The 15,208-nt window shown below is 46.4% G+C and overlaps 1 protein-coding gene across 43 annotated transcripts in view; it reads right to left on the bottom strand.

Annotated features, from left to right (window-relative positions):
• SAFB (scaffold attachment factor B) overlaps positions 1 to 15,208 on the bottom strand; it is a 46,110-nt gene that overhangs the window by 13,357 nt on the left and 17,545 nt on the right. For 19 of the 43 annotated variants that reach the window (XR_013409575.1, XR_013409574.1, XR_013409576.1 and 16 more), the window contains exons 3-13: positions 14,146 to 14,210; positions 13,858 to 14,064; positions 10,370 to 10,432; positions 7,802 to 7,829; positions 6,347 to 6,857; positions 5,872 to 5,921; positions 4,798 to 4,892; positions 2,626 to 2,775; positions 2,465 to 2,547; positions 1,993 to 2,132; positions 1,739 to 1,827 (exon numbers count right to left, since the gene is read on the bottom strand). Coding sequence is in view for 40 of the 43 variants with exons in the window: in XM_077979356.1 (XP_077835482.1) it covers positions 1,739 to 1,827; positions 1,993 to 2,132; positions 2,465 to 2,547; positions 2,626 to 2,775; positions 4,798 to 4,892; positions 5,872 to 5,921; positions 6,347 to 6,857; positions 7,802 to 7,829; positions 10,370 to 10,432; positions 13,858 to 14,064; positions 14,146 to 14,210 (1,481 nt within the window). In the remaining 3 variants the exon portion in view is untranslated. Of the gene's footprint in view, positions 1 to 1,738; positions 1,828 to 1,992; positions 2,175 to 2,464; positions 2,548 to 2,625; positions 2,776 to 4,797; positions 4,893 to 5,871; positions 5,944 to 6,346; positions 6,858 to 7,801; positions 7,830 to 10,349; positions 10,433 to 13,853; positions 14,065 to 14,145; positions 14,211 to 15,208 lie in introns of all 43 variants that reach the window. The other 24 variants (XM_077979373.1, XM_077979377.1, XM_077979364.1 and 21 more) reach the window with 8 other exon arrangements.

Raw genomic sequence — 15,208 nt, 5'->3', positions numbered from 1 at the left:
TAAACACATAATGAGTTCCCAAATGAAGCACTTCTGATACACTTGACAAGTACCTTATTTGTGCCGACTACATTTTTTTTTTTTTTTTTGAGACGGAGTCTCGCTCTGTCGCCCAGGCTGGAGTGCAGTGGCTGGATCTCAGCTCACTGCAAGCTCCGCCTCCCGGGTTCACGCCATTCTCCGGCCTCAGCCTCCCGAGTAGCTGGGACTACAGGCGCCCGCCACCGCGCCCGGCTAGTTTTTTGTATTTTTTTTTAGTAGAGACGGGGTTTCACCGTGTTAGCCAGGATGGTCTCGATCTCCTGACCTCGTGATCCGCCCGTCTCGGCCTCCCAAAGTGCTGGGATTACAGGCTTGAGCCACCGCGCCCGGCCGCCGACTACATTTTTAAGAGACCTACTCATTTTATCCCCAGAACCCACACTTTCCTTTCTCCATTTTCCAAAGGTGTTTTATAGAACAAGGATAAAAGGCTATGACATATTACAATACTGGCACACAGAGACTGAAAGCTCCCAAGTAATCCGCTCCATTCACCAAACTGAAATGGTTCCTCCTCCATGCAGCTGAGGGTTGACCCGGCAGGTCCAAGGTCCCTCCCCTTCCTTAAGGAGGGGCTGCTGGCAAGACTTGTCCTTGGCTGGCAACTGGGAAGTTGGCTCTCAGAGTGTCCCCAGTTGACAGTTAACCAGTAAGGGTGGCTTGGTGTGCACAGACCATGCAAATAATAGGTGTTTTTTTTTGAGATGAGGTCTCACTCTCTCCCAAGTTAGGATGCAGTGGAATGAACGCGGCCTTGACCTCCCAGGTTTAAGTGGCATTCTCCCACCTCAGCCTTCTGAGTAGCTAGGACCACAGATGTATACCATCAAGCCTGCCTAATTTTTAAATTTCTTGTGAAGATGGGGTCTCACTAGGTTGCCCAAACTGGTCTCCAACTCCTGGGCTTAAGTGATCCTCCCAGCTCAGCCTACCAAATTGCTGGGATTACAGGCATGAGCCACCATGCCCAACTCACACTGCAGCCCAGCAAGAAGACAAGAGTACAGGAAGGGGTCAAGGAGGCTGGAGACAGGCCAGGTCACCATGGCATGCCCCACACTGCTGGGTGTAGGAATGCATCATGGGGAGGTGATGACACTTTCGGGGTAGACAGGGAACATGGAATGCCACACAGGGAAAAGCCAACTGCTCCCATATGTGAATTTTAAAGTTAGTTTTAGAAAATAAATAACAGTTATTAGAGCAAAAGTAAGGATAAAGTAAGGATAAACGAAAACTTTCTGCATTTCTTAAAATAATTTGAGGCCGGGCGCAGTGGCTCATGCCTGTAATCCCAGCACTTTGGGAGGCCAAGGCGGATGGATCACCTGAGGTGAGGAGTTCGAGGCCAGCCTGGCCAACATGTCGAAACTTTGTTTCTACTAAAAAAAAAAAAAAAAAAAAAAAAAAAAAAAAAAAAATGGCGTGCGCTTGTAATCCCAGCTACTCGGGAGGCTGAGGCAGGAGAATCACTTGAGCCCGGGAGGTGGAGGTTGGAGTGAGCCAAGATCGCACCACTGCACTCTAGTCTGGGCAACAGAGCAAGACTCTGTCTCAAAAAAAATAGTTTGAGATCTCTACATTTTTGAAACAGCAGATAAAAGCTTTTTTCAGATGAAGCTTAGTAATTCCCTAAGACGCACACAAATACAAACTGAAAAGAACAAAATAGCTTAGTTAGAAAATTAATACTCACTCTCTCTTTGGACCCAGATGTTTTTACACTAATCACAGGCACCCCTTTGGATTTATCCATTACTACAGTCCGCTCGGTCCCTCGACTTCCTACGGAAAAGACAGGGAAAGTGTAAGTGGAAGACCATGAACACGCAGATGAGAAAAACCCTCCGCAACATGAATCCAGTTTGGGTTGCCAGCTAATGACAGCAGAATAACATACCCCACCAGGCACAGAAACAAGACAGAATCCTGGGCTCATCAGCTGCCCACCTGACTTTGTGGCTCGAGATCGCTCTGAGGGGCCAGGTTTCTGATCATCTTGGTCCTTACTCTTTTCTCCACTTCCGTCTTCACCCTTCTTAGCATCATCTTTTCTGTCACATTTATCGTCCCTCTTAAGGTTTGCAGATCTATAAAAAACAGACGTGTTAGCTGGGCGTGGTGGCTCATGTCTGTATTCCCAGCACTTTGTGGGGATGAGGCGGGAGGATCACATGAGACCAGGAGTTCCAGACCAGCCTGGCCAACATGGCAAAACCCCGTCTCTACTAAAACTGCAAAAATTAGATGGGCGTGGCTATAATCCCATCAAATCAGGAGGCTGAGGCATGAGAATCCGTTGAGCCAGGGAGGCGGAGGTTCAGTAAGCGGAGATCTTCCCACTGCACACCAGCCTGGGCGACAGAGCGAGATTCTGTGTAAAACACCCTGCCCCTTTAATGTAGCCAGGGAGGAGAGGTACCTGTCACTGTTGCTCGACTTCTCCTTTTTCCCGTCACTGTCTCTTTTGTCAGAGGTTTTCTTTCCCACAGGTTCATTTTTGGCCTGAAAATGACAACCAAGTGCAAGTATTACCTCGTTTCCTAATGTGGGCTATATCCTGGGAAGAAAACGGCCACTCACTTTCTCCACGGAGATCATCTTTCCGTGGAGCTCCGTCTTGTGCAGGTGGTTAATGCATTTTGTGGCCTCTTCTGCTGTAGACATCGTGACAAAACCGTAACAGCGAGCTCCAGGACTCCGGGCATTTGTCACAACCTTGGCGCCCACCACCTCAAAGGAAAGCAGGCAAATACGACTCAGACACGAGGCCCACTGAGCGGGGCATGGGGATATGAACAGCCCACAGGGAAGTCTGCTCATTGGGGGTCCAAGAAGTGTTAGACTGGGGACGACAATGCTACTAATGCTTCTGTTTCGCTGTTGTTCCTCCAAGGACCTCTGGCCAGTTCTAATCGCTCGTCTAGTTCCTCAAGGGGACCAGGAGGGCAGTGTAGGGGAACAGACGAAAGGGAAATGAAACAGGGTTCTGCCAGTGTTCCTTTAATATGGTCTAAAACTTGTGAAGAAATGTTCCAAATATACAGTCACGCGACATAGGTGGTAAATTATGAAGCGATGTAATGTGGGCAAAAGAAAAAAAAAAACAAAAAAAAACACTTCGGCACAGACTGATGCAAGGAAAGGTCTGTGTGTGAGCCATGCTCTGGAACTCAGATCCGCCCTACCACTGACTGTAACAAAACTCAGTGACGTGTTTCAGATCCTGTAGACGCATCCTTTCCAGTGTACTTGGTTCTCTCAACCACAGCAGGCGGCAGTTACGGTCGCCCTTTGACGGCAGAAGACATCATGGCTCATGAAAAGCCCCGCAGGAGCCAGTGGCCATGGCTGGTAATCACGCTCATCATGCCACATGGAATCCTAGTCCCAGAGGACATTCTCAGAGGGGCCTGGTCCTTGACTTAACCCACATCAGGCCTGCTGCGCTCAACACACTGTAGTCTCCAGGGCGACACCTCCCCACTGAGCATACCCACCCGCTGGGGCCGCCATGGAGTCAGGAAAGGGGGTCTAGCAGAGGAGACTTGCCGCAGGTGTTGCCAGCCACACACCTTGTATCACGAGGCCCAGGAAGCCCTTAGTTATGTCTGTAATAATGACATATTTAGTGTTGTTTTTTTTTTGAGATGGAGTCTTGCTCTGTCCCAGGCTAGAGTGCAGTGGTGCAATCTTGGGTCACTGCAACCTCCACCTCCAGGGTTCAAGCTATTATCCTGCCTCAGCATCCTGAGTAGCTGGGATTACAGGCATGCGCCACCACGCCCGGCTAATTTTTGTATTTTTAGTAGAGATGGGTTTCAGCATACTGGCCAGGCTGGTCTCGAACTCCTGACCTTGTGATCCACCCACCCCGGCCTCCCAAAGTGCTGGAATTACAGGTGTGAGCCACCGCGCCCAGTCTGTTTTATCCTCTTTTAAGTTCTTCAAAGCCAGTATCAGGGAAAACACTTGCTTTTCTGTATTGCAATGTGTTGAACCCTCACTGTGTAACACAAAGGATTGGACTCCTTCCTTTGGCTGTCCCCGAAACTGACTCTGAGAGAGACAAGGAGCCCTGGACGCATGAGGCTGTTTGGGAGGCGGGTCTGGGAAGCATCAGGGAGGAGGGGAGTGAGAAAGCACAGTGAGGAGGGCCAGGCGGCTGCGCTGGGCACTGTGGGTAGGGGGCTGGTGCCATCAGCCCCACCTTCATAGGCTCAGGAAAGGCAGGTGCTATAGACAAGAGGCAGCTAGAATTGCCCCCAGTGGTGAACTGAGGCAGCAACTTTGAGAGCCCCCAGCTGCTGAGGTGAGGTTCAGTCAATGGACACAACACACCCATGCTCAGGACCCCCATCATCGGACTCCCGGGTCCCTGTTCTGAGTTCCAGCATCATGAACTCTGTTCTAAGAACACTGCTGCCTCCCAGACATGCTGACCAGCACCCCTGCCGGCCAACCCTGGCAGCCCACGTGAGTGCGACGTCCTGAAGACACAGAAATGGATCCACAAGTCATTACAGGGAAGGGGACAAGCTTGGAGAGAAGGGGGGAAATACAGCAGTGATCTGGGCTTTGGAAGCTTCCACATCACTTTCACCTCTATCCACGGAGGGGAGACCCTCCCCAACCATCAGCAAGTATAAGCTCCTGGTATCTCTCAAAGAACTCACTGAGGGGAGAGGACCTGCATGTAAAGGCCACCCAACGCTGGTTTCAAAGTATCTTCTCCAGAAAAGCTCTGGCACTTACCTTCCCATATTTGCTGAAAAGATTCTTCAAATCTGTAGCTCTGGTTGTAGAAGAGAGTCCACTAACCCAGAAATTCCTACCACAACTGCTGCGACCTATTTCAAAAGAAAGTTATAGTAAAAACCCAAATACCCACAAGATCTTGAGTCTTAGAGACAACCTTTCCAAACCAGACATGGTTTCCACTTTTCCTGAGGCAGTGGCAGCACTAAAAGTCACATGGGGCCGTGGGCCTGACCACTGTCCTCACCAAGACCCTCTAGTGCAACACCAGGCCCAGCAGCACTGCCACAGGGCCCATCACAATACTGAGTGGGGCTGTCAGGACCACCTGAAGTTTCCTAAGAAAGTTAGCAATTGCGGGCCGGGCGTGGTGGCTCACGCCTGTAATCCCAGCACTTTGAGAGGCCAAGGTGGCGGAATCACGAGGTCAAGAGTTCGAGACCAGCCTGGCCAACATGGTGAAACCCCGTGTCTACTAAAAATACAAAAAATTATCTGGGTGTGGTGGCAAGCGCCAATAATCCCAGCTACTTGGGAGGCTGAGGTGGGAGAATCTCTTGAACCCAGGAGTCGGAGGTTGCAGTGAGCCCAGATCACACCACTGCACTCCAGCCTGGGCAACAGAACCAGACTGTCTCAACAACAACAACAACAACAACAAAGTGAGCAATCGCTTAATTACAGAAAGTGCAGTGTGCAGTGGCCATGTAGCAAAACAGCCAAACTTGGTGTCAACAATGCACTGTTTCTCTTTCCACCTATAGCTTTGTATCTATCCCATGTTTTCACTCCTGTAGAACACTGATTAAGAAAAAATTTGGCAGGGTAAAATTATTTCTCAGTTAATGAATTTAACAAAAGGTTACAGGATGAATGTGCTCCCATCACAAGGATCTGCACCAAATCAGCCTAACTGTTAGGACCTGGTATGCTTCCTACAACCCAGGACCTATAGAGGTAATAGCAGAGGAGGAGAAAGACTGCACAAAAGTCTCAGGAACCACAATCAAATACCCGCCACTGCCCAGGCCATACATGCTCCAAGGGACTGGTGTCGCTGAGGTGACCTACCCTTTTCCTCTTTGGAAAGCCTTTTTGTATCCGAGTCATCTTCGGGAGAACTAGAGACAAAGGATAATGTCACTCCGCAAGGAAGCAGCATGGAGGAAACAAACTCAAAACCATAAAATTCGTGCTGAGGTTGCATACCTACCCGAAATTTAGCTCTGAAAAAATGATACCCCGACAAACTTGTATTGCAAATCTGACCTAACCATAAGATTTCAGACCCACAGGAGTTAATTAATTCTGCTGGGCTAAAGGTAATTAGGAAGAATTAAAGAACACAACCACGACAGGTTGAGAAAAGAAAAAAGATTATGTAATCAGTGTAAAATACACAAAGAGAAACAAAACATTCTTTAGAAGCAAAACTACAATTTCGTCAGTCTGGCTGGCCAATTGCAGAAAAAAACAGCTTATGTGTGTCATTAAATGACCAATGAAAAGGAGATAGCGTCTGGTCTAAAACTGAGAAAAAACAAACCTCATTTTCTGATCAGCGCCCTCACTGGTTGAGGACTCTTTAGGAGCCGGAGGGACTTCATTACAAGCTTCAAAATCAAACTTCCTCCCGTCTTCTTTGCTATCTCTGGCTTCTGGGCTTGCGGCTTCCGTGGGTGCTTCCGCGAGCTCCTCGCTAGAGGCCTCCGCGAGCTCGGAGGCCGCACTACTCTGCTCAACTGCCGGCTCTAGCCCTACAGGCTCACAGTCCGTCCTCTCGCCATCGCCTGGCTGCTCCGCGGGCTCCCTTTTCACTACCGCTAACAGGCTGTCTGCCTTGCTCGACTGAGCGTGTGCTGTTGACTCGCTGGCCAAATCTAAATCACCCTCTTCCGGATGGGCGCTGTCAAATAGGTCCTCTTCCTCCGCAAGCTTTCTGTCTGGCCCCACGCTACTTGTGTCCTGTGCAAATGGCTGCTCCAGCTCGGAACTTTCTTCTTTTACTGGCTCAGATTTACAAGTTTCCCCCAAAATGTCGAGTATTTTCTCATTTTCTACGGATTTAACAGGAATAGAATGGCACAAGGTTTAATTACCAGGGAAATAAAGCAATCACAAATGTGGAACTGGCACGGCTGCCACACTAACACGAAGAGAACTGCTAGCTACACAGAGATTGGAAAACCCGCGGGTACACAAAGTTATACTGGTTACACTACCTGCGCTGCGACCGCCTCTAGGTAAGCCTCTACGCTACACGGAAGAGAAAAGCATCCCAGAGATTTAACCCCCAAAACCTTCTGGCTGATTCTTGACAGTCTTCATTCTGTCGTCGTTTAGATATGACTCTTCCAAATTTAGCTTCCAAAGTCCAAGTTGCTTAACTGAATGTATCACCATTCACTGAACAGCTCAATTTCCAAATTTCTTTGAATTTCTTTTAACAGAACAGTCCAACATGAAAACCAGAATCTCTTCCATCCGTGCTCTGAGATATTTGCAGTCCAGAAAGTGAACAGTGTTTGGAATTCTCATGAAGACACTCTTTCCTCTTCTGGAATCCAGTTATGTCTCAAATTTATGTTTTAAAATGTATCTCCCTACCACTGCCTGAGCTGCCTCAATTAAAAACCACAAAATTAAGCTACTGCCCAATATCACAAGATCTGTTTTGTGGGTGCAGAGGTATTAGCTCTCAAGAGAGGCATCCGGAACTCTTTCTATGTATGCTTCAATGCTGTTGACATTCAAAAAAGCATGAGATACTTTCATCTCACCAATACATTTTGTAAAATGAGAAGTGAGCCACTTTCACAGATCTGGTGATATGGCTGGGTTTCCAATCTCTATGATCCTGGTAGGTTTTGGATTGTAAACCTTTAGAACAATGTATACTATAGGAAGGCAACTTTTAAAAAATCAAAGAATTCAAATTAGAGAAGGTGGAAAACTAGAATGGTTCCAAACCCCCGCTGGTAAGTTTTTCATTTAACAGTACCTGGCTCCAGGGATGGCTCTTCAATTTCCTGCAAGAAAAAACATAAATAAGACTGTGCCAGATGAATGACACCTACAGTTTATTCAAATGAAAACCCAGAATAACTAAAGAGGGAATTTAAAAATACACGGAGGGAAACTCACAAATGCAAGAGGTGGAGAACCTGCTTGTTCTAGGAATGGCTCCACTTCACTCAGCCCACCCTCCGTTCATTCTCCAGGGGCCTGGCACTGGTCTCACTTTGTGGTGAGGCACTCATCACAAGTGTGCCTGACACTCTAGATTGAACTCTCAAATTCAAGGAGTAGTGTTTTCATTTTTCTACTGTTAGCATCTAGAGGAATGCATGGCACATTAACAGTCACTTTTTCACTCAATGAAGCTATGATAACTTTCTGATATTCAAAAGACTGAGAGAATATGGGCCTAGGTGGTATGACTCCTGCTCTTACTTGGCATGGTGGTGCCAGCGTGAACACCTCTGTAAATACCCTTCCTCCTTCATCTCTTCTTCCAATCAATGTCCCCACCAGGCCAGCTCCAGAAGTCATTCAGACTCTTCCCAGGAAGCCCTGCCCACTCAGGCTGGTGCTATCCTTGCCTATTGTGGCATCTGGCTGTACTACCCCCATTTCATCTCTCTGCATCTTGTGTCCACAGTAAGCACATGTCCCTCTGTGGCCTTCAGCCTTCAGCCAATGAATCCCTATGCCACCTCCCTCCCTGACAGGTCCAGTCCTCCCCTGCCCCATCCAGCCAAGTCATCCACATCCATCAGTATCCAGCTCAGTGGCATCTCCTTTCAGGAAGGCTTTCCCTATTTCCCTCTAACCCAACTCCAGCTATGCCCACTAAGCAAAGGAGTTTTTCCCACATGATGTGATCCCCCAGCCTTTATGTTTCCTGTGCACACAAGGTACACTCCTCTGGAATTCCAGTTAACACTGATGAGCACTGATTAGGTTCCAGGCACAAATATAAGCACCTTACATACACACAGACTCGTCATTGGTCACAGGAGGTCGGTCCTAATGGTAGCACCCTTCTTTTTGCAGAGTAATAGACTGTGACCAGACAGACTAACTTGCCCAAGGACACACAGCAGGTGGGAAGCAGAGACAGACTCTGAGCAAAGGCCATATGAGTGTGAGTCTGCACTGTTAACCATCAGGCCAGGCCCTACGAGCATGGGGAGCATCCTTCTCATTCATCTGCGTAATGCTGGTAGTTAATGCCACACCTGACACATCACAGGGGCTTCACATATACCCAATAAATAGGTGTGACTGAATTAGAACTTCCCCTGGGAACTGCCCTGCCATTCCAGGATGCTCTATGAAACTGTACACTTTCCTCATGGTTTCACGTATTTTTAATCAGTATTTTCCCCACGTACCCTACCCCATGCTGGGAATTCAGACCATACGACTGAAGCAAATGATCAATGTTGGCAGAATAATTCTTTCTCATTTTCTCTAAAGAGAAGCAAATACATTCCTATTTGTTTAGGAGAGCTGTAGGTTTCCCATTTTAACATAGGAGACTGTGACCAAGAAAGACCCACAGGAAAAAGTGACAAGATCTGGCTCCTCCTCTCCTTTCTGAGTCGGGAATGGCTGTGTCAATTCGCAGGTGGAGAGACAGCAGCTCTAAAAGCGAACTGGGTTTCACCACGTTTTCTTGAGATTTGCGCCCTCCTCAAGGCTGGAGCTCTGGCTTTCCAATATCTCCCTTGCCCTTGCTTGGCAGAAGCAAATGGAGATCTTTTCCAAAAGGTGATTTCTAATTACAATAGCATAGATGACATTTAAAAAGAAGAGGCGGGGGAAAAAAAAGGCCAGGCAAAACCTAGCTCAATCTTCATTTCTCCACAAAAAGTTCTCCTAAGAATTAGACAGCTACCTAAGTGTGTTCTAACAACTTATATCTATGTAGGCTGGGGAAAAAAAGAAACTCAAGACCCACAAATATAAAAATCATACCTAGAAATTCTCAACTCATCTGTTCTAATCTAAGATTTAATATTTACATAGATGCTATTGAAACAGGTAGGATGATACAGTCATTAAAAGAAATCTGGGCAATTTCAGAAAAAAAAAAACTTCCCAAAGACAAGACCAGAACCCCTGAGACCCCACCTTCCCCAGCAGGGCTGTGTCAACCCTCAATCCCCATCTGGGCCCTATTCATCTTTCCCAGGCAGCCATTCCCTCTTGCTGTCTCATCAGATTGTCTTTCTGCAGGGGATGCCACCCAGAGTAGATGAGACAGGCTGCCTTTCACCTCCAGCAATGAAATCAACAAGAATGCCACACAACATGTCTTTTATCACTGCTGGTAAGCCACAGCGCTTGGAGGCTACTCGTCGAAGCCTAGAGTTAAGTCCCTGGCAATGTGTACATTATATTTGGAGGAAAGCAGAAAGCAAACACCCGCTAACAATCCTGACAAAGGAAACAACCTTTGTGGTGATGATTAGCCGGAACTGGCGTATGGTGTCTGAAATGGTTTCCAGAAATTGTGGTCTGACCTTTCATTCTAAAATTACTGAGACATACAACAGTTTACCTGTAATATAGTGAAGTCAGATGATGAAGTATCTAAATTGTTTATAGTTTCTTTGTCCTCTATCTGTAAAATAAATGGAGAAAATACAGTTCATCACACCAGCAATAACGTAACATAATGGTACATCTGTACAATGAAAAGTAAACAGCTATGAAAATAATTTACAACAAAATTTTAAACCCAGGGCAGAAATCAAAACACCATTATAGTATAATTGTAGCTAAACTGAAAGAAATGTTGTATGTAAATGTTCACCTGCACATAGACTATGAAATCTACTAATACTAATGGTATCTGTGTAGGTTTTAAAGATGCAAACCAAAGAAAAAAGTCTAAATCAAGCAGAAAAGAGATGAAAATGAGTGCATACTCTCTCTAAGTGGATCTGAGCACAGGGTGAGGGCTGTTCTTACAGGAGCAATGGCTAGAGTCCTGCTGAAGTGGAGCCTTCAGCCACCGCTGCTCCCCCAACCTGGATGCTGATGATGTGGGGCCTGCTGCCCCTGGGGTAGGTACCTCCCTCAGTGGAACAGTATCTCTCAGCATGAGGGTGGGGATAGGAGCTCGGGACTGGCAATGTCCTATGCCCCACTTGCAGGGGAAGAATAGCTTTTACTCTAAGAAGCAGGCTCTGCCCAGTAAGGCAAAGGATTCCCCAAACAAAGAAAGGGGGTTCAGGTAATTTGTGACTGAAACCAATTTTGGCCATCTGCTCTAAAGCCATGAAGTTTGAGATATACTTAGGGGGAGATTTTTTCAGATATTTTATAATCAGCATGTTATTTTTATCACTTTTACTTCACTAGGAAAGACATACACATGATCAAAAGACACAAAAGGTACAAAAGCCCATTCACTGAAAACCACTCTCCACTACTCCTTTCTTCCTGCCATGCAGCTGTCATCACATATGCTACACATGTGTTTAAGCGCCAAAGACCATCTCCCCTCTGACATCTGCACGAGGGCCAGCACATCATTCTGAACCTTCCCCAAGTGTCACTTCTCTTTTGGAGATCTTTGAGTTCACACAGATGTGCTTAGTTCATTTTGATGGTTACACAGCAGTAAGAACTCTATTTGTGGTGGTACATTTCATAATTAACTATATGGTGCTTTTTAGACGCTGGGCATTGCACTAGGCCAGGGAAACAGTTTGTTGGAGCTGCATCGTAAATTCTTCAGGAACTACAGAATAGATGAGTCAGGACACTCTGACACTAAAGCACAAAAGCAGCCATAGACAACAGTATCAATAGGTGTGGCTGTGTTCTCAGAAAACTTCATTTACACGATGAGACCCTGTCTTGAAAAAAAGCAAAACAAAAACAAAACCCAAAACAAAAACAAAACAAAACAAAAAAACCCCAAGTGACAGCCAACTTGATGACTTCTGCTTTAAGTGTATGATAAACATCCATCCATTGAATCCTCTGAAAACCTCTTGCAAGGGAGGAGCAGAGGTTAAGGAGTTTGTCCAGGGACACACAGAAATTGATCCATCTCCAAAAATCTATCTCATCTGAACTTTTTTTTTTTTTTTTTTTTTTTTTAAACAGTCTCACTCTGCCACCCAGGCTGGAATACAGTGGCATAATCCTGGCTCACTTCAATCTCCGCCTCCCTGGTTCAAATGATTCTCCTGCCTCAGCCTCCTGAGTAGCTGGGATTACAGGCGTGAGCCACCGTGCCCAGCCAAGCCACTGCACCTGGCCTCAACTCTTAAAACTATACTGCTTCCAGGCATTTAGGATGTTTCCAGTTTTTGTTACAAAATGTATTATTTTCTACTTAGGAGGGAAAAAAACAGCCTTAAGATGCAGCCATATAGGAAGGGTGAGTAACTCCTGCTGCTGTGCAAGTGTTTCTGCTACTCCTTTTTAGAAGCTGGTGAATGGGACTCACCAAAAATTGCACACCCTATTTGTATCAGAATAACTGTCAGCCACTTCTCAGACTCAAATCCTCCATTTAAATATGACAATCTGCTACCTCTAAGGATACTCGGAATCAGTTCCAAGAGGAAATGTAAAAGCATTCTGAGGAAATGCAGAAGTGGACTGACTGGCATACAACAAGGCTTCCGTCCCCCAAGACTGCTTGAGAAGTGCTCACTGTGGAAGACCTGAGGACCAGGACAAGAACAGGGCCCCCCACCAGTCAACACATAAAGGGCTCCATAGAGACACTCCACGGCTTCTCATATGCATCACCTTTTCTGTCTGACAAATATTAATCATCAGGTAAATGAAATTAATAATGGCACCAAGACAATGTCATACGTGAGTTAAGTACGTGGCCTCTGGAATTAGCCTGATCTTAGTTCTTATTCTGTTACGAGCTGTGTGTCATCTGGAGATTTTTTAGTCCTTGCCTTCCTAATTTCCTCAACTGAAAATGGGGACAATAGTACCTCATGTTGCTATTAGAAGAATTAAAGGGCACAAGCTGGGCTTGGTGGCTCACGCCTATAATCTCAGCACTTTGGGAGTCTGAGGCAGGCGGATCACCTGAGGTCAAGAGTTCAAGACCAGCCTGGCCAACATGGTGAAAACAGTCTCTACTAAAAACACAAGAAAATTAGTCGGGCTTGGTGGTCGGCGCCTATAATCCCAGCTACTCACTCGGGAGGTGAATCACTTGAACCCAGGGAGCGGAAGTTGCAGTGAGCGGAGATCGCGCCACTGTACTCCACCCTGGGCAACAAGAGCAAAACTCTGTCAAAAAAAAAAAAGAAAGAAAGAAAGAGAAAAAGAGAAAGAGAGAGAGAGAGAGAAAAAGAGAGAAAGAAAGAGCATAATGCCAATGCCTGGCAGGTAGTATTCAGGAAATATTACCCACTATAATCTTACTATCCATCTGATATGTTTTTAACAAGAAAAAAGCTTAGGTTTAAAAACAATATCAAGGTTAATATTAGAGGTTAACTCTTAAGATAGGTATCAATTGGTGGTTGTTGTTCTTTTTTTTTTTTTTTAAAGCAAGAAATAGGCTTCTGTCAGACTCTGCCACCCAGGCTGGAGTTCAATTGCACAATCATAGCTTAGTACAGCCTTGAACCCCTGGGCTGCTCCTTCTGCCTCAGTTTTCTGAGTCACTGAATTACAGGAGTGCATCAAGGCACCCAGCTCAACAACTGCTTCTTAACAGGAAAACACCAACTTCTAACCTCTTTCTATTTCAGTGTTTTCAAGGTACCTAGGCCATTACACCACAGATCAAGTCCTGCAACAGGAAGGGTATGAACGGTTGTCCTCAAAACGTCTCATACTGTATGCCGCAAATGGATGGCAAGTGCGCGTGTATGTTATAAGACATTACTTTTCAACAAAGCAAATTGGTGCAGAATCATCTGAACCAACTGACCCTTATTCTACTGAACTGGCATTACAGAACAACTTACTTCCCAATATGAAATGGATCATCTCTTTTTAATTGTGGAACTGATACATTCAGGGTACATTCTAGAGACACTGCCGGTTACCTACAGCATGTTCCTGAAGCTGCTCCGGAAGCTCTTTCATTTCCCCCTCGACTAGCTCTCTACTATCCGACAGGGACTCCTGGAGGTTATCAGCATCATCGTCTTCGACACAATCTGCAACGCTTCCATTATCAATCTCTGCTTCATCCAATACACTGATATCCATGATGTCGATGTCCTGCAAGTTCTCCAGACTGGTCTCAACATCCTCCTGTGACACAACCAGACCGAACCATCATGTGACTGCCACTGGTCCATCTACCACGCTACTCACTCGCAAGGCTGCACATACCTGTCCATCCCCAGAGTTTTCCTCCAGCCCGTTATCTTCCACACCCTCTTCTTCTGGTTTGCGCCCTGAAGACAGAATCATTTACAGCATGAGATCAAATGATACGCACTTTACAGAAGCAACAATGCCCTGAGCACTACACAAGCGGTCACTTTATAAACATCTGAGACACTCTGCTACTTAGGGATACTTCCTAATCCAGGAATGAGGCCATTCTGGACAAGACAGCCCTGCCCCACCCCCAAGCAGAAGAGGTTCTGTTCTCGTCTGAGCTGTGGAAGTGCAGAAAACAGGTTCCTAGTAAGGTTGAACAGGATCAGACCTGTCCTCAGCTCTGCCCTTCTTCCCATCTCAAGTGTCCCTGTTTGAGGGAAAAAGCATTTGTTGCAAGTGTGCTGCCTTTTAGTTAAGGAACATGTATTCCCACAGAAACTGCGCATGCCCGAGTATGCACATCTTTAATACTTAAAAAGAAAAAAGAAAGGCCAGGTGCGGTGGCTCATGCCACTAATCCCAGCACTTTGGGAGGCCATGGCGGGCAGATCACCTGAGGTCAGGAGTTTGAGACAAGTCTGGAAAACATGGTGAAACCTCACCTCTACTAAAAATACAAAAAATTAGCTGGGCGTGGTGGCAAGTGCCTGTAATCACAGCTACTTGGGAGGCGGAGGTTGCAGTGAGCCAAGACTGTGCCATCGCACTCCAGCCTGGGGAACAAGAGCGAAACTCCGTCTTAAAAAAAAGAGAGAAAAACAAAAAACCCACATACTATCAAGATACTCCAGAGGGGCTGGGAGCAGCGGCTCATGTCTGTAATTCCAGCACTTTGGGAGGCTGAGACAGGTGGATCACTTGAGGTCAGGAGTTTGAGACCAGCCTGGCCAACATGACGAAACCCTATCTCAACTAAAAATACAAAAAACTAGCTGGTTGTGGTGGCAGATGCCAGTAATCACAGCTACTCGGGAGGCGGAGGCAGGAGAATCACTTGAACTCTGGAGGTTTAGGCTGCAGTGAGCCGAGATCGCGCCACTGCACTCTGGCCTGGGTGACAGAGCAAGAC

Source organism: Macaca mulatta, chromosome 19 (genome assembly GCF_049350105.2).
Source record: "Macaca mulatta isolate MMU2019108-1 chromosome 19, T2T-MMU8v2.0, whole genome shotgun sequence".
Taxonomy (NCBI): domain Eukaryota; kingdom Metazoa; phylum Chordata; class Mammalia; order Primates; family Cercopithecidae; genus Macaca; species Macaca mulatta.
Note: the sequence above shows the minus strand (reverse complement) of the source record. Positions and strands in the feature narration are given on the sequence as shown.